Consider the following 23,476-nt stretch of genomic DNA (forward strand, 5'->3'; position numbering starts at 1 on the left):
AGAACTGCCCTATGACCCAGCAATTACACTATTGGGTATTTACCCTAAGGATACAAACGTAGTGATCCAAAGGGGCACATGCACGCGAATGTTTATAGCAGCAATGTCCACAATAGCCAAACTATGGAAAGAACCTAGATGTCCATCAACAGATGAATGGATCAAGAAGATGTGGTATATATACACAATGGAATACTATGCAGCCATCAAAAGAAATGAAATCTTGCCATTTGCGAAAACATGGATGGAACTAGAGCGTATCATGCTTAGCGAAATAAGTCAAGCAGAGAAAGACAACTATCATATGATCTCCCTGATATGAGGAAGTGGTGATGCAACATGGGGGCTTAAGTGGGTAGGAGAAGAATAAATGAAACAAGATGGGATTGGGAGGGAGACAAACCATAAGTGACTTTTAATCTCACAAAACAAACTGAGGGTTGCTGGGGGGAGGGGGTTTGGGAGAAGGGGGTGGGATTATGGACATTGGGGAGGGTATGTGCTTTGGTGAGTGCTGTGAAGTGTGTAAACCTGGTGATTCACAGACCTGTACCCCTGGGGATAGAGTATTATGCCTCCATCAGAAAGGATGAATACCCAACTTTTGTAGCAACATGGAAGGGACTGGAAGAGATTATGCTGAGTGAAATAAGTCAAGCAGAGAGAGTCAATTATCATATGGTTTCACTTATTTGTGGAGCATAACAAATAGCATGGAGGACATGGGGACTTAGAGTGGAGAAGGGAGTTGGGGGAAATTGGAAGGGGAGGTGAACCATGAGAGACTATGGACTCTGAAAAACAATCTGAGGGTTTTGAAGGGACGGGGGGTGGGAGGTTGGGGTACCAGGTGGTGGGTATTATAGAGGGCACGGATTGCATGGAGCACGGGGTGTGGTGCAAAAATAATGAATACTGTTATGCTGGAAATAAAAATAAATAAAATAAATAAAAAAATGCAAGACTCAAATGTTATGTTGTTTACATCAGATACATCTTAAATTTTAAAAAAGATACACTGAAAGTTAAAGGATGAAAAAAGATATCCCTTGCAAAGAATAACTGTAAAAATGCTGGCATGGCTATATTAATACCAGAAAAAGTAAAATTCAAAACTAAGAATATAATAGAGATAATAAGAATTATATCATGACAAAGGGTCAGTTCATCAGGGAAACATACCAGTACTAAAGGTACATGCACTAAATATAACTTGAAAATACATGAAACACTAATACACATCAACAATAATAATTGGCAATTTTAACAGATCTCTTTAAGGGAATAACATAAAAAGGGCAAAAAATTTTTAAGATTTCAAAAACCCTAGTAATAAACTTGACTTGACATTTATATATTAAACAACTGCAAAATCTGCATTTTTTTTAGTGCACCTGGAGCATTCACCAAAATAGGCCATAGGCTGGACCATAAGCAAAACAGTAATTTCAAAAGATTGAAATTGTGTATGTACATTCTCTGACCATGACTGAATTAACTATAAATCAATAAGAAAAGACTAAACAGAAAATATCCAAATATTTGGAAGTTAACACACTCCTAAGTAATCCATAATTCAGAGATCAAAGTGAAAATTGGAAAAAATTTGACCTGAAGAATAATAAAAATACAACATATAAAAATTCACAAAATGAAGCCAAAGAAGTACATAGAACAAATATATACTTTTAAAAGGAATTAGAAAATGTTTAAAATAAATTATCTAAACTTCTAATTCCAAAAGCCAGGAATAGAGCAAATTTTTAAAAAGGCAGAAATCAATGAAGCAGAAAACAGAGGCAATTAAAAAAAAAAAAGACAAGAGGTGGTCTGAGAGATTAAGGGATTCATTATTGTGAAAACTCTGCTATCAAGATTGATCAGAAGAGAACTACAATTACTATGATTAGGAATGAAAGAAGTGACATAGGGGCTCCTGGGTAGCTCAGGAAGTTAAGCCTCTGCCTTCGGCTCAGGTCATGATCTCAGGATCCTGGGATCAAGCCCTGCCTTGGGTTCTCTGCTCAGCAGGGGTTATGCTCCCCCTGCCCCGCCTGCTCTCTGCCTACTTGTGATATCTCTTTCTTTCTCTCTCTCTGTCAAATAAATAAATAAAATCTTTTAAAAGAAAGAAAGAAAGAGGGGACATAAGTACAGACACTAAAAAATGTTTTTAAGAACAACTTTATGCCAAAAGACCAGCCACTAAATGAAATGGGTGAACTCCTTTAAGATTACAATATTTGAAAGAACTACTGCAGAAAAAAATCTGTATAGTCCTCTATTAAAGACACTGAATCCATAATTAAGATCTACTCATAAAGAAAACTCCAGCTACCTCAGTGAATTTTATCAAATATTTAATTGGAAAATGAAACAACCTCATACAACCTTTCAGAAAATGGAAAATGACAGAAACTTTTCCCAACTCAGTTCATCAACTTTGTCACTAAACTCTGATAGAGGTTAACCTTTACCCCTGAGATCCAGTCCAAGCTCTCTGGGTCCTTCTGTTTTCTGGGATTCATCCTGTGGATCACCTAGTCAAGGAACAAGGGAAGGGTGGTGGGTAGAGCAAGAATCCTGGACGGTAAAGTACAGTTCTCAAAGTGAACACAGCTTCCTTCAGAAGCCTAGACTGGGGTTGTTGGGTGAGTAAGGTGGGAATATATCGGATTAACTGAGATCTGTACGCCCCAGTCAAGTCTGGTAAGAAATACCAGGAGGAAGACCATGGACTACCTACCACGCATGAGCTCTTCCTGAGTAAAAGTTGATGCAGATTTCCAGCACCTGGGGCCCCAGGCAGGAAAGCAGCAGTGGGTGGTAGGAGAGCTGGGAAAAAAAGCTCAGCGAGTGTGGTTGGGATGGGGATGCTTGAGTTGATGTATCTTCAGTTAAGTAACCTGTTATGACAGAACTGAAGCCTCAGGGGTAGAGGAAGAAAGAAATACAGATGCACATGCAAATAGTTCCACATGCAGTTTATTGTTTCCTTTGACTGTGACCAAGGGAGGAAAGGTGGAATTTTCATTTCAGTGAGACACTCTGTAATATCCATTGTCCTCTGAAGGAATTATTAGTTACTATGGAAAAGAAAAGAGACACATTTTTAAGGTACTGACAGCAAATAAACTCCCCTCCACTGTAAAATATACAAACAACTGGGGGTACTACCAAGCAAAAAAATTCAAATGTCAGAAAAAAGCATTCTAGAAAAACTTTTTGCAATTTACTTGTGAAATTATTTGCCTGAGATTAATGTTTATACTACAATTTCCTGATTTCTGGAGAAGCATCATATTTAATCAGAAGTATTGCAAATGAAAAACTTACATTTTTCCACATACAGTGTTTATGAATGTAACAGTTAAGAGTTGGCATTTGTTTAGAAATTGAAATATATTATTAATTTTACTTTTTCCATATATTGGAGCTAATCTATTTAGTTTTTCATGTGGTAAACAGTGTTTTTTTTTGGCAGTTAGAAACTCATAGGCCTTAAATATTATGCCTATAATACCTAATGGATAAAGTGGCCTTAATTATGAATTTATTTTATAGACTAATTTACATATCTTATATATTATATCTTATTAGATATCTTATTGAATTCAAACTCGTTAATTCCATTCTGTCCACAAGAGCAAGTTCCCAACAGAACTTTACTAAACTGAAGAAAAAAGATTAAATGAATAAATACTCATTAATAGCAAGATTAGTAAAGATTAGTATGTTGTTTCTGATATAGTACTTAACTAATTCATCTACCTAATAAATACCTAGGATTTAATTATAGGTTATAAATTTTGTTTCAATTTTAGAGACAGCTCCTAATGTATTTACCTGCTGTTAGGTGTTTGGGGTGCTTTCCTGTGATTTGGATCTAAGTAAATAAGGAAATAATACTTTCATTTTGATAAAATGCAATCTGATAAAGTTATTTTTTTAATTTTTAATGGAAGTTTCTTCCTCTTTCTTTCAAAATAATAGTAAGAAAGAAATATCTACCAAACGTCTATGTTTATACTCTTTATTACCAAAGTCAAAATAAAATTATTGGGACCCTTTTCTAATTTTTATATCTATAGATTAACCTCTAATCCTCTAACCAAAAGAATTAGAGAAAAAAGAATAAATTAAAGAGAAATTTAGTGAGGTTTATTGACAGAGAAAATAATATAGATAGTAAGATTAGTGAGATAATTCTGTGATAAGGGATATAATTTTACTCTTCCCATCCTTTCCTTACCTCTGCTATCTTCAGAATGTAAAGTAGGTTCTTCCTACTACTCTGTGAAACACACTCCTTAAATATATGGTTGACCCCTGAACAACACAGAAGTTAAGGTTGCCAACCCCTACACAGTCAGAATCCACGTATAACACTTTGACTCTCACAAAATTTAATTACTTAATAGTATACTGTTGACTGGAAACCTTACTGATAATATAAACAGTCAATTAACACATACCTTATATTTTATATGTATTACATACTGTATTCTTATAATTAAGTAAGCTGGAGAAAAGAAAAATTATTAAGAAAGTAATAAGGAAAAGACATTTGTAGTATTGTACTATATTTATTTTAAAAATCCATTTTAAGTGGATCTGCTTAGTTCAAATCCATGTTGTTCAAAGGTTAACTATAGTTAGTTTTCCCCCAAGCCAATTTAAGAATCTAGACTTATGAGTCTACTGATATGCACAACCAATTAGATATCCATCACTTAAAAAAATTCTTATTTTAGTAATGTTATAACACAAAGAGCTTGTTCTACCAATATCTCCCACCAGCTTTTCAACTGAAAAAAATATATATTTGAAATAGAAGTTTAAAAAGAAGAGAAGAAAAAAATCTAATAAGCACTATAATAATAAAAGCAGAGCAACTATACCTAGCTCATTAAATTTAAATCAAAGAATAATTCAAGGATGTTTTTCTGGTATATGCTAAACACAAACTGGATGAATGGATTAATGTTCCAAATTATATTCTTCAAATGCAATATATAATGTCCTATGAATGATGTCCTTGACTATCCCTCAATCCCGTTGAACACCATTTCTAGAAGAGGATGATTACATGAACCTCATATTCTATGAGAGAGGGGACTCCAATTAGAGTAGTTATAATATTAATTATGTATGTGAAGTTCAAGAGAATCACTTATTCAATAAGTTAGTACTTTTACACATGTACTCTGCTAGGTGCTACCTCTAAATTGGTTAGCAAAGACACATGGCCATTACCTTCAAGTGGTATCAGAGTATAGAGGGAAAGTAATGCAAAAGGCTGGAAGAATTACAGTGTTTGAGCATTATATCACAAATCCCATGAAGAGGAATGAAGATAATAAAATCAGCTCTTTTTTCATAATTAGTTGAGAAAATGTAACTAACATCTATAAGAGGTTATGATGTTAGAAGACATCTAAAAATAACAGAGAGAATCAAGGATGTAGAAATTCCACAGCTTCTCTAATGGAGGAAAGGACTTCATCAGAAAGGATAGAAACTATCAATGTTATGGTATAGCCTGAAAATTTAACCCATGGCTATAAAGGATATTCTGGAAAACTAGTGGATTGAAAGTAACTAAAAGAAAACACTTGGAAAAACATCAGACCTTAGGAGAAAACTAAACTCTCTAAGGAAGAAGGAAAGGTGAACAGACCAGTATTTGATACTTCAGAGGGATCACAAGGCCACAACTGTGGAGCATGGGAAACTGAAAACTTAAGAAAAATTCAGAGAACCTTTGTTAACACAACTTTGGGCTCTTGAGGGGCTATGAGAAGCAAAGAATTTTAGTGTGCTTATGACACCATCTCTTTGATAAACTCCTCCTCAATGGAGTTCACTCAGTTGTTTATATTGAGGTTATAGAGGCAAATGTAATCTGAACCAAAAAAAATTTCCCTTTATGCTTCTCAACATAAAGGATATAAAAATCCTCTGCTTATGAGTTAGTTCTGCAAAATAGTTATAGATACCTTGTCTCATTAGATTTAACTAGTTTTTCCTATGTACCAATAAAGTAAGAAATCAATAAAAATTCAGTCAGCTGAAGAAAAAAGACTCATTCCTAGAATGGAATATATTAAAAAATTATTTTTAGGGCTTTATCAATTGTGGGGGCCCAAAATATATTAAGCAATTATTTATTTGTTCATTCTTATTTTCAAGGTACACTTATTTACGAGAAACACTTCCTAAATTTCTTACCTGCTGGTAGATGTTTGAGCACTACTTTCTGACCTGGATGTAAATAAAAATATAAGATAAAAATAATGTCTAACAGTTATATTAAGAAACTTGACTATAGTAAGAATGAAGATCAGGATGTTTTACATCAAAACTAACTTAACACCTGGGACATGCAAAAAAATATTCACCCAACATCAAGTGCAACATATAATACAAAACTTAAGTTCTCCAGTGGGGAAAAGTATCTACATAGCAGAGATGCATTTTTTTCTTAATCACCTCTAAGCACAATATGTAAGTTTGATGATGAATGCCTAAATTTGGCTGTCAGGCTTCAAGTTAGCTTTTTAAATTCACTGATAATGTAAACTGCCACATTTATGCAAATTAAAACACAATTATTTACTTCTGGGCAATTTATCAGCAAGAAATGACAGGAAAAACTTCCACTTTCTATTCCGTAAGTAAAGCTTTCCTTTTCCGTTCCACAGAAAAGCTGAAGAAAATATTATAAAAATCTAACACCCAATGGAGGTCGACAACTAGAAAGGCTTTTCCTTCTGTTAGTAAAAAATGAAGAAACTAGAAGTTCAGAGGGAAAACAGGAGCAAAAGCTGAATGATTATAAGGGAATAGGAATTACTCACACCCTAATAAACATGGTTTTACTAACCTTAGCTTGGAAGGAGTTGAAGCAGGTATTTAGACATTAGAAAGCTAAAACAAACCCCAGGACCAGTAGTCCTAAGTGGGGATAAGAAAAGTTATGGCTACTGGGAATACAACAGGTAAGTTTTCTTGGCCACATGGATGGATAAAGATTACCTAGAGATGTAAAACCTCAGGTCTGCAATATGTAAAAAGCACAGGACCTCAATTTCTTAATTCTACTACCCACAAATTTGAACCAGTTAAGTATAGAAAATTCTGAAACATTCATGCTTCAAGACAGGCAAACCTAAAACATTCCCCTCTTCCTAGTGTATGCCCACAACTCAGAGCATGCAGAATTCCCATGAGACCATTGTTCCTGAGGATGACACTGCTTACAAGTGTAAATTACAAACTACTGGGTAAAAAAGGAAATTGAAATCAAAACGAGAAAACAGGTTCAAGAATGAATAGTGAACAAACTAATGGATAAATATGTTGTTAAATCTTAGTAAGTATTCATTTAGTGCAATAACAATAACAATGACTAATGAAAAGGAAATCATGTAGGTAAAGAATCTAGAAGTTAAAAGCCAAATGACAATATGTGACAGATTAATAATTGAATTTCTCTATTAGATTACCTAAAATCCTTCTGTTTTTTAGGAAAAGACTGGAAATATTAATTGAATTGAAGTATTTAAAAATTAATTATGGGGCACCTGGGTGGCTCAGTGGGTTAAACCTCTGCCTTCGGCCCAGGTCATGATCTCAGGGTCCTGGGATCGAGTCCCACATCTGGCTCTCTGCTCAGCGGGGAGTCTACCTCTCCCTCTCTCACTCCTGCCTCTCTGCCTACTTGTGATCTCTCTCTCTGTCAAATTAAAATAATAATAATAATAAATTAATTTTAAAAATAAAAAAATAAAAATTATGTTTAAGTGACATTAATATAACCATTCTGGGATTCACCCCTTTCTGTATTCCTTGACTTCAACAGCCTTTCCCACTAAATTTCTACCAGATAAAGATCATTCCAAAAAAAAGAATTGACCTGAAAACTATAGTGTAGATGTTATATTAGTAAAGTGCAGCAACAGTATCAAGTGACATTATTAAAACTTAAGTGAAAACTTATCCAGAAATATTTCCCTAGTACACATCAAGCCAAAAGGCTAGACCAGTAGATTAACATCCCAAATTATACTACACCAAATGAAATGTACATTTTCCTGTAATTAATGGTATCATTCCTCACTCAGTGTAGGCAAATAATGATCCTAGAAGAGATGAATTATGTCAACAGGTTTTTAGGATAAGACATATGAAAGAAGAAATGAGAGCATTTTTTTTAACTTATTTATTTGACAGAGAGAGAGAGAGCAAGTAGTCAGCACAGGAGGTAGAGGGAGGGGGAGAAGCAGGCTCTCCACTAAGCAGCAAGCCTGAGATGGAGCTAGATCTGGGGCTCAATCGCAAGACCTTGGCCTCATGACCTGAGCCCAGTGCAGCTGCTTAACTGACTGAGCCATCCAGGTGCCTCGAAATGGTTATAAAATTAGTTATATGGATGTGTATGTGTGTGTATATGTCAATATATTTTATGTTTTTAAGTTTTTCTATTTGTCAGTGTGAGTGTGTGTGTGCACACAGCACGTGCGCACACCCCTGGGCAAGGGAGAGGAGTGGCAATTAAAAGTAATCATTCATTCATTCATTCAGCAAATATTTATTGAGCACTTACCATAAGCCAAGAACTCTACTACATTCTGGCTATACAGTGCTGAGCAAGATAATCATAGTTTTTATTTTCTAAGATAACACTAAAAGACTTGTGTCCAAGATGAGGAAAAAGTAACTGAGACTTGCTGTATTTGAGTACCATATGATAACTCCCTGACATATAAAAGAGATGCTGTTGCTGTTGTTGTTGTTATTGTTATTATTATTATTAAATGAAAATCAATTTTTTAGTTTGGTGATAGTAACTCATGACTTCAAAGTGTCATGATAAAGAGAAGACCATAATAGTAAAAGAGAGATAAAGGATAAGAAAGAGAGGCATTCTCATTGAAGAAGAAGCCTTCTTCTAGAATAAGACAAATTATATCACCATGTTGTACAGCCTAGAAAATTTACTCTGTAGATTTGGAAGTGTTTTAGACTAGCAATGGACTTAGAAGAACATACAAGGAATAACACCAGCTCCCCATACGAATAAATAAAGCCTTAAGTCAGAGAGAGAGGAGTAAAAACTCCTAAACATTTCATATCTGCAGAAAGACCCCAAACCCAAAAATTTTAAGTGTGGGAAAATAAAGACTCACTGTTTTATTATATGGAAACATCCACCTTTCAGGACATGGACAGAAATCTAATTAAAACTACTTTGTGATCCTAAGAGGCTATGGAAGATGTAGAATTATTGTTTCTTTATGATGTTTCTCTTCAGCAAAATTTTCTTAAGTGACCAGGATAAGCATTCACTCAGTTGTTCATGAATTTTGTACAGAATTTCTAGTTGCAAAGTCTCCAAATACAGAAGTAAACTTCCCCAATTATGAGTTAGCTCTGTAACCATTTCACCAATCATTTATTCCTTTGTTTCCAAAAAATAAACTCCCAACATACATTAACAAACTGAAAGAAAGAAGACATTGATTTTTCTACACAAATAGTCATTAGTTACTAGATTGGCAAATACTAATGGGTTATTTTTGGTGTAGTACCTTACCAATTGTTACTGTTCAATTAATATCTAGCAATTTATTATTGATAGTTTGTTCATCTTATTTTAACATATTTTAAGAAATACATCCTTACTTACCTGACTGTATCTGTTTGGCTGCTTTCTGATCCGGATCTAAATGAGAATGAAAGTAATGCTTCCAGGTTAATACTAAAAAAAATTTGCCTCCATAGATAATAAATGAATGTTAGACTATTTTGTGACCTATGTTAACTCTTTTATACCTCTAATTACCTCTAATGAGTAATTTTAAAAGACCACTAAGTTAGGCTATGCAAAGAAATAATATCCTAATTTACACATGTACCAATCCATAAAGAATATAAATTTCAAACCTCCAATAGGGAAAAAAGCAAGAAAACAGCTTAGTTTTTCTCCTTACTTCTTCTCAGAATAAAATATATGCTTGACTTTGAATGCCTGATTCTGGCCTGCAGGTTCCAGTCAAATGCTTTAACAACAGATAAATTACATGTTATGATTTAAAACACTCACTGAGGGGCGCCTGGGTGGCTCAGTGGGTTAAGCCTCTGCCTTCGGCTCAGGTAATGATCCGGGGGTCCTGGGATCGAGTCCCGCATCGGGCTCTCTGCTCAGCGGGAAGCCCGCTTCCCCCTCTCTCTCCCTGCCTGCCTCTCTGCCTACTTGTGGTCTCTGTCTGTCAAATAAATAAATTTTTTTAAAAGTCTTTAAAAAATAGATAAGTAAATAAAACGCTCACTGACTCCTGGACAATTAGGCAGACTGGGCTGACAGGGCAGTTTCCTCCTTCTATCCACACAGAGAAATAGTGAAAAAATAATAAAACCCACAAAATTACTAATCAAAATTTAAGAGAAGAAAATGAAATTTCTGATGATAGTTTTAAAAAGAGAGAAATTAGAAACATGAAATATAAATAGGACCTAAAGCTGAGTGACTCTGGAGAGCTATGTAAATTAGTCATCCACATTAGCCTATAAGGAGTTGAGATCTCCTGGAAAGCTGGAGTTGACTTCTTTCCCTAAAATTAGAAGCCATGAAAGGATAGTAAAAGCTATTACCATTAATCTTCGAGATGCAGCAGGGAAATTGCATCAGAAGAAGACATACAAATGGCTAACAAACACATGAAAAACTGTTCATCATCATTAGCCATCAGGGAGATTCAAATCAAAACCACACTGAGATACCACCTTACACCAGTGCGAATGGCCAAAGTTAACAAGACAAGAAACAATAAGTGTTGGAGAGGATGTGGAGAAAGGGGAACCCTTTTACACTGTTGGTGGGAATGTAAGTTGGTATAGCCACTTTAGAGAACAGTGTAGAGATTCCTTAAGAAATTAAATATAGAGCTACCCTATGACCCTGCAATTGCCCTACTGGATATTTACCCCAAAGATACAGATGCAGTGAAAAGAAGGGCCACCTGTACCCCAAAGTTCATAGCAGCAATGGCCACAATTGCCAAACTGTGGAAAAAGCTGAGATGTCCTTCAACAGACAAATGGTTAAAGAAAAATAGAGTCCATATATACGATGGAATATTATACCTCCATCAGAAAGGATGAATACCCAACTTTTGTATCAGCATGGATGGGACTGGAGGAGATTATGCTGAGTGAAATAAGCCAAGCAGAGAGAGTCAACTATCACATAGTTTCACTTACTTGTGGAGCATAAGGAATAATGGAGGACATTAGGAGAAGGAAAGGAGAAGTGAGTTGGGGGAAATCAGAGGAGGAGACAAACCATGAGAGACTATGGACTCTGAGAAACAAACTGAAAGTTTTGGAGGGGAGGGTGGTGGGGGGATGGGTGAGCCTGGTGGTGGGTATTAAGGAAGGCAGGTATTGCATGGAGCACTGGGTGTGGTGCATAAACAATGAATCTTAGAACACTGAAAAATTAAAATAAAATTAACTTTTAAAAAAGGAAGTGTAGATAGAAAAGGATCATCTAGAGACATAGAAACTCTAAGTGCTTAAAATGGTTTAGGGATGTGGATATAAAAAATATCACATAGAAAAACAGGAACCTCAAGCCTTACCAACTTTAGGTTAGGATACCAGTCCATGCTTCCTATGAATTCTAGACCTCCAGGTGTAACAAGTGTAAAAATGTATGACTTAGGAGGGTAACATATGAAATAATCTCCACAAGGAATATTTTATAAAGCAGGACACACAGAAATCTCATGAGATAATCATTGTTGCTTAGGCAACCTTAAAATCAAAGAAGAAAGCCACTAAGAGTTAATGTCCACAGCTAGAGAAAAGTAAAGAATTCATATATGAAAAATTATAGGTAACAAACTTTAAAAAAAGAATGTTTAGGATTTCCATAGAGATCAATAAAGGAGCAGAATTCATTAAATAAGAAATTAAAGAACTGGAAAAAAATTGCTGATTTTTAAACTGTTTAGGGAAATCACCCAGAACACTTGATAAACAGAAATGTAATAGAATATAAAAAGACAAGTTAAGAAACATGAAGCAATTCAGACACAGAGGATTTACTATGAAGGAGGTTCAATATTTGAAAAGAAAACATCTAGGACTTTTCTAAAATGAAGAAAGTTGTGAGTCTTCTCACTGAAAGAAAATACGGAGTCCAGTTTATAAGTTAAAAAGAAAAATCTCTACCAGAATATATTATAATGAAATAATAACTCTAGGGAAAAGAAAAAAACATAGAAGCTTTGTTAGGCAGAATTCTAGAGATTGCTTCCTAAGATCTCCATTCTTTGGTTATCCAAACATTCTTCTGAGTACTTAAAAGATTTTGCAAGTGTAAGTATAGCTCCCAATCAATTGACTTTAAAATACAAAGATTATTTTTGTGGGTCTGACACAATCAGGTGAGCCTTCAAAAGTAGATTTAGTCTCTTGCTGGCAGAGAAGGAAAGAAGAGGAAGTCAAAGCCCAAGGAAGACCTGAACGCCCTATTTTCTTTGAAAATGAAGGGATAAACAATGCAGGCAGCCTCTGAGAGTAGAAAGGGGCCCCCAACAGACAACCAGTAAGGAAACAGATAGCTCAGACCCATAGTCTTAAGAAATTTGATTCTGTTTACAGAGCTAGGAACACAGCCTGGCCTTTAGGCCTTCTGGTCAGGCTTGTGACAACCCAGCCAAATCTGCCTGATTCCTTCTTTTTTTTTTTCCTTTTTTTTTTTTTTTCTTTTTTAAGATTTTATCTTTTTACTGAGAGAGAGAAAGGGAGAGCACCTGCATGCATGTACAAGGAGGGGGAAGACTAGAGGGAGAGAAAGAGACTCTCGTGTAGACTCCCTGCTGAGTGCAAAGCCCAACCCAGGACTTGATCTCACAACCCTGAGATCATGACCTGAGCTGAAATCAAGAGTCCCATGCTTTATTGACTGAGTCACCCATGTACCCCATCCACCTGGATTTCTAACTTACACATCTTTGACAGAATAAGTGAATATTGTTTTATGTCACTAAGTGTGTGGTAATATTAACATATTACAGCGATAGAAATACAAAGCCTACTACAGATAAAACTCCTATTAACCACTAAGGAATAAATGAATAAACACACTGACAGATGTTTATCATCATCATCATTATCATCAGTAAGGCCAGACTACACTGACATACCTTCAAATAGCTGAGGCAAACTGATCTCAATTAGAAGTCCACACTACATAGACTCACATTCAAGAGTGAAAATAAAGACAATTTCAGGTGGATAAGAAAAACAGCTTAATACACAGAGACTCACTGATGGAAATTCTAAGAGTTGTACTTCCCCAAACGGGAGAGTGAACATAAAAAGATGGAGCAAAATTCAAAAGGGAATAGTGAACAAATAAAGTGGTAAATATGTAGTGAAATCCTGGTATGTTTTGACTAAATACAACAATGACAATGACAATGATAATGATGACTTGTTTGCAGCAGGTTAAAATTCAGGAGTAATTAAATACCAAATAATAATAATATGGACCAGTGGAGAAAAATGTATAGGGATAAATGGGCTAACATCAATATGTGGTTAGAAATTTTAAGTGTTCATTATATCTGAAATTGTAAAATTAACATTGAATTTTAATTAAAATAACAATAAAATAATTCAATCATTAAAGAATATCACTTAAAGACTATAGCTAGAACACATAATGACCAAAATAATAGAAACAAAGAAAGAACAATGAAAGTACAATTGATGTAAAAGACTACAAGATAGTGGAAAAATAAAATATTGACCAAGTATGATAAATAGAACAAAAAATAAATAAAGTGGTAGAATTTAGTCTAAATATATCAGCAAACATATAAGTATATAACCATATTAAATTCAACTTTTGAGAAACTCTGGAGATTATACATTTTTAAATTCCATTGGCAGGTTGTTTTTAAGAAACTAATTTAAATAAAAGATTGAAAGTAAAAGAACTGAAAAGTTGCATTATGTCAATCTAACAAATAGAATGTTCATATATAATTATAAAACAGTAAGGACTGAATTCATGGCTAAGAAACAATAACAGGGACAAAATACTAACAGCACAGTTAGGTCAATATAATTAGTTCTTCCCAATCCGTAATTACTATAGATTTTACCTGAGCTTTGTCACATACAATCTGTGAAATGCCAGGTATTTGCTTATTTATTTACCCAAGCAATAAAGAATATAACCCAAGTTGGGCCATTTCTAGGCACTATATAGCCTTTTTCTTTACTAATTATATACATCCTATTTCTTAGTAGAGTTGGCTATTTTCATCCTTGTTTCCTGAGTAAACTTCGAATAAACATTAAGTGAATAAAAGACTACTAAAAATTAATTGCTATAAATTAGTAGTCTGCTTTTCAGTGCATTACTTTACCATTTGTATCTGTTCAATTGATATCTAAATTATGAATTATTAATTCACTCTTAATTTATAACATGTGTTTTAAGATACTTTCTAATTTACTTACCTGCTAGCAAATGTGTGAGAGCTGCCTTCTGAGCTGGATATTAAAAAAATGAAAAATAGTACCTTATGTTAGTCCTAAAAACTCTTGTCAACTACATGAATATAAAGGTCATTTTATAAGCAGTGTTACTACCTCTTTTACAAGACTAGTTACCAATAAAGAAAATAATGTTCAAGATCACTGAACAAAGGTAGAAATAATGTTCTTATTTCCCCATATACCTCATCCACAAAGAGTGTAAATTTCAAATCCCACAGCAAGGAGACTATCAAAAAGGCACAGATTTGCTTTTTCCTTATCTCTTCTGAACATAGAATACAGATTTGACTCTGAGTCCCTGATTCTGAACCACATGCCCCAACTTTTAACCTTTTTTTCATTGATCTTGGAAAAAAACGTTACATTTTATGAATTTAAAAAACCCATACTGGCTTCTAGACAATTGGTAGAGTGAGCGGACAGTGCAGTTTCCCCTCTTTACGTTCCTCATAACATAGAGAAGTGCTGAAACCCAGTAACACAGACACTGAATACATAACTGGGGTTAACAATAGGACTTCTCCTGGTGCTATTAAAAATGAAGAAACTGAGAGCTGAAATGGTAAACAGGAGCTAAAATTGAATAACTGACAGGGCACCTAAATCAGTAATAACACCTTTCAAGCTAGAGATTTAATAGCTCTTCCTCAGAAGGAGTTGAGGTTCCAGGCCTTCGCATGTGGGGAAACTGAGTTCCTTAATTAAACCTGGGAGCCATGACGAGCCATATCACCCTTGAAACATGGATAATAAAAATTCTGACTTGTGGCCTTTGAAATGCAACAGGATAATGAGGATATGTAGATAGGGGAAAATGCATCACTGAGAGAAGTAGGAATCCCAAGCCTCCAAAAAGTGTAATTTTAGGATTCCAGTTCACACTCCTACAAATTCTTGAATTCCATGCATAGCAATTGTTTTTAATTATTTTTGATTGATGAAGGAAGCAAAAATGAACAATCTGCATGTATTTATATTCAACACAGAACATGCAGAATTCCCAAAGGAAAATCATACACACTGAAGATAAAAGGATCTATGATTACAAACCGCTAGGAGTTAATGTCAACACCCACAGCAAAATAATGAATTCACACACCAAAAAAACAAAAATGATTAATAAAAATTTATATAAGAATATTTTAAATCTCCATAGAGTTCTTTGCAAGAACAGAATTCACAAATCTTAACAGAATAGTGATGGCAGAACTAGTGTAATGAAAGAAAAATCTAACACAATACAAGATTTAGGTAAACATGAATGTGGTTACAAACCATAAAAGCATACTTCCAATTCTGACCAAAATGGAGTAACAGACACAATTTACCCTCCTGCCTAACACAACTGAAAATGCAGACATAATTGATGAAACATTGATTTTCAGACATTGAATAGCAGACAACACAGGATAGCGATTTCTGTAAGAGGGGAATAAAAGAGCTGAGACATTTATGATTGACCCTTCTTATTGCCTGGTGAGAGCTTCCAGGCTATCACACAGCCAGGAGGACCCAGGAAAAACCCAGAAATCTCCCTAAGTTGAGCTAATAGAACTGGGGTTCTAGGAAGGACAAGGCATTAGAATTCACAGAGAAAATACCAGGGAGGGAAAGAAAGAGCTGCCTAGAGAGAGCTCCTGTGATATGTGGAGAGTCCTTCTTGAGTCTTCTGCAAAGTACTGATCACTTAATGCAAGTGAGGAAACTACTTAAGTCAGAGAAAAATTATTTGAAATTGAGCAATCTTTTGTGCTTACATGGGGACAAGAATAGCTTGTGTTCCCACCACCTGACTTTTAAAATACCATGTTTTGAAGAATTGGGTGGAGTTACTCAAAAGGGTATCATCTCAATAGTGGTGACTATTGTGATCCCACTTAGCAAGGCATTAAAAACAATAGTGTTAGAACAATTGGATATTCTTATGCAGAAAACAACTCTATCCATACATTTTAACCTATACAAAACAATTCAAATTGGATATAGGTCTAAATGCAAAACCTAAAACTGTAAAAACATTGAGAAGAAAGCATAGGAGAAAATTTGTGAATTTTGGTTAGGCAAATATTTCCTAGATAAAAAACTAAAACCATGATCAATAAAAGAAGAAATTCACACAATGGATTCCATAAAAATTTAAAATTTTTGCTCTTTTGAAAGAATAAAAAGAGAAGTCTATTCCTAGTGTAACTATTTGCAAATCATACATAAGACTTATATCCAGAGTATGTAAAGAACACTCAGAATTCAATAATAACAACCCATTTTTAAAACAACCACAAGATCTGAACAACTCAGTAATAAAAAGACAAGTCAGTTAAAAAATGAGACCTTTCAGCTGGAACTATCATCTTCCAGCAATTTGTCAAAAAGACCAATACAAAGGGAAAGAGGTATGGCACTAGCTATACATTCTTTAGGCCTTTTAGAAAACATGAAGTTGTTCCGTTAGCCACATAGATGTGAATCTACAATTAAGATATTATTAACATCAAGGAAATGGCCACTGTTCAAAAAGGAACGTCCCACAAATGTTACCATGGCAAAACTGAAAGTCTACGATGTTACGAATCCCACTCAAATTAAGGGCAAGATTCATGCCAAGAGAATTAATGTCCATAATGAGTGTATCAGGCACTCTAAAAACTGAGATCGTTTCCTAAAATGTGTGAAGGAAAATGATCAGGAAAAGAAGGAAACCAAAAAGAATGGTACTTGGGTTCAGCTAGAGCACCAGTCTGTTCCACCTAGAGAATCACTTCATGAGTTTCAAATTGAAACTGCTGGAACCCATTTCCTATGAAATCATGGCATAACAGGTACAAAAATAAATAAGTAAAAGACCTCTGAACTCTAAGTTAATTAATTACTTAATTTTAAAATGGGCAAAAAATGTGAACACATTTCTCCAAAGAAGAGGTACAGATGACAAATAACCACATGAAACAAAGAAGTATCATCAGTCATTAGAGAAACGCAAATTAAAAACAATGAGATGCTACTGCACACTATCGGAATTGCTAAAATTTTTAAAATAAACATATTACCATACCAAACATTGGTGAGAATGTGGACAAACTAGAATTCTCATGTATTAGTGGCTGGGATATAAGATGGTACAACTGTTTTGAGAAACAGTTCAGCTTTTTCTTTAGAAGTCAAATATACCTACCATATTATCTTACCATTCATTCTTAGGTATCACCCTAGGAAAAAGAAAGCACATATTCACAGAGACTTGCATATAAATGTTCATAGTGGCTTTATTTATAACAGCTAAAATATGGACACAACCAACACATCCATCAACAGATGAATAAACGAACAAATTATGCTGTATTTGTACAACTGAATACCTATCAGCAATAAAAAAGTAACTGATATACATAAGAGCATGGATGAATTGCAAAATAATTATGATGAGTGAAATAAACCAGACAAAAATAAAGAGCGCATATTGTATAACTCTATTTATATAGAATTCTAGAAAATGCAAACTGAGCTGTAGTGACAATGCAGATCAGCAGTACTGTGGGGATAAAGGAGATGCCAGAGAAAGGAGGGATTACCAAGGAACACAAGGAAGCTCTTGGGCATGATAGGTATCTTCATAATCTTGACTGTCATGATGGTTTCATGAGTTTCATGAGACTACTTTTCTAATTATCAAAACATACCAGATCATGTACTTAAAGAATACGCAATTTCCAGTATGTCAATTATACCTCAATAAAACTGTATGTTATTTTTTAAACAAGAACAAACTAACACATAACAACATGGATCAATCTCAAATGTGGGAAAGAAGGCAGACTCAAAAGAATACCCAACTTTTGTAGCAAAATGGACGAGACTGGAAGAGATTATCCTGAATAAAATAAGTCAAGCAGAGAGATTCAATTATCATATGGTTTCACTTATTTGTGGAGCATAACAAATAGCATGGAGGACATGGGGAGATGGAGAGGAGAAGGGAGTTGGGGGAAATTAGAAGGGGAGGTGAACCATGAGAGACTATGGACTCTGAAAAACAATCTGAGGGTTTTGAAGGAGTGGGGGTGGGAGGTCGGGGTACCAGGTGGTGGGTATTAGAGAGGGCACAGATTGCATGGAGCACTGGGTGTGGTGCAAAAATAATGAATACTGTTATGCTGAAAAAAAGTAAAAAATTAATTTAAAATTAATTAATTAATTAATTAATTATTTTTTTAAAAAGACTACACATTCCATTATACAAAATTCTGCAATAGACAAAACTACGGCAAAGAAGAAAGATCTGTCAGCACCAGGAGCTGGAGGTGGGGTTAGAGGGAATCTGGGGAGCAATGGGATTGTTCTTTATTTTATGATAGTCATGGTATATGTATATATTTGTTAAACTCATAGAATTACACACACTAAAAATATTTTACTGTATGTAAATTATGCTCAGTTTTTAAAAGCCTAATTTGATGAGCACTATTATATGCAACTAATGAATCATTGAAAACTGTATCAAAAACTAATGATGTACTATATGTTGGCTAATTGAATTTAAATTTAAGAAAAAATTCTCACTGTAGTGTCAAAAGAAAGAAGAAAAAGAAGTAGCAAGAGGAAAAGGTCACTACCACCATGGAGGCCAGAATTGAAAACCCTAAAATAAAGGAACTGCAGAAAGATAAAAGAGGTAGAATGGTAAGTGTAAATCATTGAATAGATAATTAGACTTTTCTAGAACTAAAGAAAAACTTTATAATTAAAGATTATGCTGAGTTCAGAGCCAGATAAATAAAAATGAACTCATCAGAACAGGTAATAATTTAGTAACAAGACTTTGGATAAAAGAATACTTGGAAAGCTAACTTAAAGAAGAAACATAGTTTAGCATAATTCATAAAAATGAATTAATTAAACTGGCAGCAGTCATCTCATCACCAACAGTAAATGACAGAATTCAATGGCATATCACAAAAAGACTTAGAGACATAATTGTTCACATAAAATGCTATGCCCATATAGTGAGAATGAAATAAAGCCCTCCCCAGTCATATTAAGTCAAGCAGATTATTACATGGGGACTGTCACCGTAGTAACTACTAAGACAATGCTTCCTAAGAATAAAGTTTAACCCAGAATGAAAAAAGGAGGATTCTAAAAGAATGGTGATAATTATGGTACCAAAAATCATGTGATTAAATTTCTTAATATTATATACACACATATACTCAAAATTGAGCACAAAAAAAGACTGCATGTAAATGATGGTGAATATGTATAAGGTCTGTAGTTTAATTATTAATATTGTACCAATACCAATTTCCTACCTGTGAAAATGTACTATTTTTTTAAAGGATTTTCTCTTTTTTTTTTTTTTAAGATTTTTATTTATTTATTTGACAGAGAGAGATCACAAGTAGGCAGAGAAGCAGGCTGAGAGGTGGGTGGGGAAGCAGGCTCCCTGCTGAGCAGAAAGCCTGCCGTGGGGCCTGATCCCAGGACCCTGGGATCATGACCTGAGCTGAGGCCAGAGGCTTTTACCCACTGAGCCACCCAGGCACCCCAATGCACTTATGTAAATGTAAAATGTTATCATTGGCAAAACCCAAATGAAAGGGATAAGGAAAATCTGTGTTATTTTTGTAATTTTTTTATATTTCTTTAACTATTTCAAAACAAAAGTTTAAAACAAAGGAATAGTAAGCAAAGACCTAGGAAATATAATAAGTAATCCTAGAAAGTACTGACTAAATATAACAATAACAAAAGAACACTAACTTATTTGGGGCCAAGTGAAAAGCCAAATTACAAACAAATACCTGAAGAGAGGCTAGTATTGTAAGATCCCCGGTATAATTCAGATGACCATATAAAATGATTAAATTTAGACACTGTATAACATTAACTATAAACATTAAAATTTAAAGAAAATCATTTGAAAATAAAAACAACATAAAAATGTGCAAAGTAACAGAAGAAAAAGAAAAGAAAAAAACACAATTAAAAAATGGATTTAGGGTTCCTGGGTGGCTTAGTTGTCAGCTCAGGTCATGATCCCAGGAACCTGGGATCAAGCCCCACATCAGGCTCCCTGCTCTGTGGGAGGCCTGCTTCTCCCTCTCCCACTCCCACTCCCTCTCCTACTTCCTCTGCTTGTATTCCTTCTCTCACTGTCTGTCAAATAAATAATCTTTAAAAAAAGAAAGAAAGAAAATGGATTTGAGGAAAAGGGGAAAAAAACATGTTAAAAAAAAAGATGGCAAATAAGAAAAAATAAAATGACAATTTTCAGTCTAAATATATGCCATTATATACTAAGCATATATGCATAACAAACTCCACTATTGTATTCCATATAAGGCTATTTATATGAAAATAACTAAAAACAAAGAAAGATTGAGAATAAAGGATGAAAAAAGATATACTAGGTAAGTCTAAATTTCAAAGAGCAAGTTGATATAGGAATTTAAAACAGTGTGAATAGAATTTAAGATAAAATTAATGACAAAAAGATAACATGTCAAGAAAGCGTAACTAAATTGAGCATTAATGAATTGTCATTGCCTCAGAATAATAAAGCTGAAGTTTTAAAAATCAAAAGGGAAAGCCATGAAATTGAAATACTGAAAAACTTTAGTTTGCTTCTCACAGAAAATAAATTAATGAGCAGATGGGGATGAAATCCCAATACATATAAAATTATTTGAAACAACGTAATTAAAAAGTTTGTTTTGAAACATCTTAGAACACTGAAACAAAAAAATAAACATGATGCAATAATTAAAGTATACCCACAAGAATACATTTTTACAAAAACTGACTTCCCTTCTGGTTCCAACATTTAAGAATAAGTCGTAGAAACAGGTCTCTCCCAATAAGGTGATAAAATTAGAAAATAATTTTTTCAGCAACAAAAATTGTTGGAAACTAAAGACTATAATTCACTCATAATTCAAATAAGAAATCATACTAGAAGTTTCTAATTTTTTTAACTGTCAACTATATATTAAAAACTGAAGAGTATACATGAAATGATATATATATTTATATATATGATATATAAAAGGGAAAGTTTTAGCTTTAGTCTTTAGAAAGACTGAAAATTAATTTTAGAAAGAGCTTTAGACTCAAGAAAGCTAGAATTAAAACAGAGCAAAAGTAAAGAGAGCAGAAAGGAGGAAAAGAGCAAAATTTAACATCCTTAAATAAATAAACACTAAGGAAATATAAAGATATCAACAAACCCCAAAGTTATATTTTTCAGATTACCAATAAAACCTCTGAGAAGACTGCTTATGAAAAAGGGAAAAAAGAAAACACACAAACAAAATTTAAAAAAAAAAAAAATTAGAAGAGGAAATGTATCTATAAAGAATGTGTAAATATTTAAAATTATATACAATTCCAAAATAAAATAAATAAATAAACTTTAATTCCAAGATATGGCACTCTGATACAGCCATATGTGGCAAAAATATGTAATACATACTAACTTTCAGTGTAGAAGTTGTTCTCTGCAGAGAGGGAGATAATAACAGAAAGATACTACACCTGTAAATGCAATGGTTTATTTCATAAAAGAAACAAGAAAAACATTAACATTTGTTTATTTCTACTGGTGGGCAAATGAATATTCATCACTTTGTCCTCTTTGTGTTTAAACTATTTTTTTAAAAAATTAAAATATGCTCAGGGTGCCTGGGCATCTCAGTCAATTAAGCATCTGACTCTCAGTTTGGCTCAGGTTGTGACCTCAGGGTCATAACCTCAAGCCTCCATCAGGCTCCATGCTCAGTATAGAACCCACTTCAGACTCTCTCCCTCTGCCCCTCACCGCTGCACACTCTTCTTTCTCAAAACAAATAAAACTTAAAAAAAAAATTCTCTCTTTCCCTCTCCCTCTGCCCCTTTCCCCTACTGGTGCACACTCTCTGAAAAAAAAACAAAAACATGTTAAATTCTAAAGTATAAGTTTGCCTTCTGAACACTTTACCCAGAGAATACTCTTACAGTCATTTCTTACATAAGGCCACAAAGAAAACTGAAATATTTTCATCTGTGATAAGGTATAGAAATCTAGATTTTTTAAAGATTTTATTCATTTATTTGACACAGGGGAAGAGAGATCACAAGCAGGCAGAGAGGCAGGCAGAGAGATAGGGGGAAGAAGGCGCTCTGCTGAGCAGAGAGCCCCGATGTGAGGCTTAATACCAGGGCCCTGAGATCATGACCTGAGCTGAAGGCAGAGGCTTAACCCACTAAGAAGCCCAGGCACCCCAAAATCTGCATTTCTAATAAATATTTCTAGTGGTTCTCCTGCAAGTAACACATATCACAATTTGAGAACCACTAATGTATTAGAAAGCAATAGATAGGATACATTTAAATTCTTTTTCTCTCAATTTCTAAGGCAGTAAACTTTAGCAAATTATTTAAATTATACTCCCAAATTTTGCATCTTTAAAATGGGGATATTCAAAACTACCTCACAAAATTAAATGAGATATTTATATAGTACTCAAAATCACTGTAAAATGTATGGTTGCTGTTCATGATACTGCCCTATGTATGACTAGAGTCAAACAGTATTAAAGTTTTGGAACACAAATTCAATTTACTCGCTACTTAGGGACTCCTCTTCTTTGGCAAACCATTTTTTTGAACTATTCCATGAAACAGCTATTATGGTTGCTATGATGATAACAGGTAAAGCAATGCAGAAACCTAGAAGCCACCGGTTCTTTTCAGCCTTTCTAAGAGCTCTTCCCATGGTTAAACCTAAAAATAGAAATATATTAAAAAATCAGAATAAAAAACTGAAGCCATCTACTTTACTTTCAAGTTGCAGCAAACCAATTACAATGTTCTTAATTTTTGTTGTTATTCAAAGAACATAGAAAAATAATAATAGAAT

The 23,476-nt window shown here is 34.1% G+C and overlaps 1 protein-coding gene across 11 annotated transcripts in view; it reads right to left on the reverse strand.

Moving 5' to 3' along the window:
• Positions 1–2,579: 2,579 nt before the first annotated feature.
• LOC116581844 (disintegrin and metalloproteinase domain-containing protein 32-like) overlaps positions 2,580–23,476 on the reverse strand; it is a 195,478-nt gene continuing 174,581 nt past the window's right edge. For 3 of the 11 annotated variants that reach the window (XM_032329137.1, XM_032329130.1, XM_032329132.1), the window contains 5 exons: positions 23,181–23,340; positions 14,545–14,577; positions 9,692–9,727; positions 6,232–6,264; positions 3,828–3,873 (listed from right to left, as the gene is read on the reverse strand). In XM_032329137.1, the coding sequence (XP_032185028.1) occupies positions 3,843–3,873; positions 6,232–6,264; positions 9,692–9,727; positions 14,545–14,577; positions 23,181–23,340 (293 nt within the window). In that variant the 3' untranslated portion in view covers positions 3,828–3,842. Of the gene's footprint in view, positions 3,087–3,805; positions 3,874–6,231; positions 6,265–9,691; positions 9,728–14,544; positions 14,578–23,180; positions 23,341–23,476 lie in introns of those variants that run through there. The other 8 variants (XM_032329135.1, XM_032329131.1, XM_032329136.1 and 5 more) reach the window with 8 other exon arrangements.

The sequence above is a fragment of the Mustela erminea genome, chromosome 21, assembly GCF_009829155.1.
Source record: "Mustela erminea isolate mMusErm1 chromosome 21, mMusErm1.Pri, whole genome shotgun sequence".
NCBI classification, from domain to species: domain Eukaryota; kingdom Metazoa; phylum Chordata; class Mammalia; order Carnivora; family Mustelidae; genus Mustela; species Mustela erminea.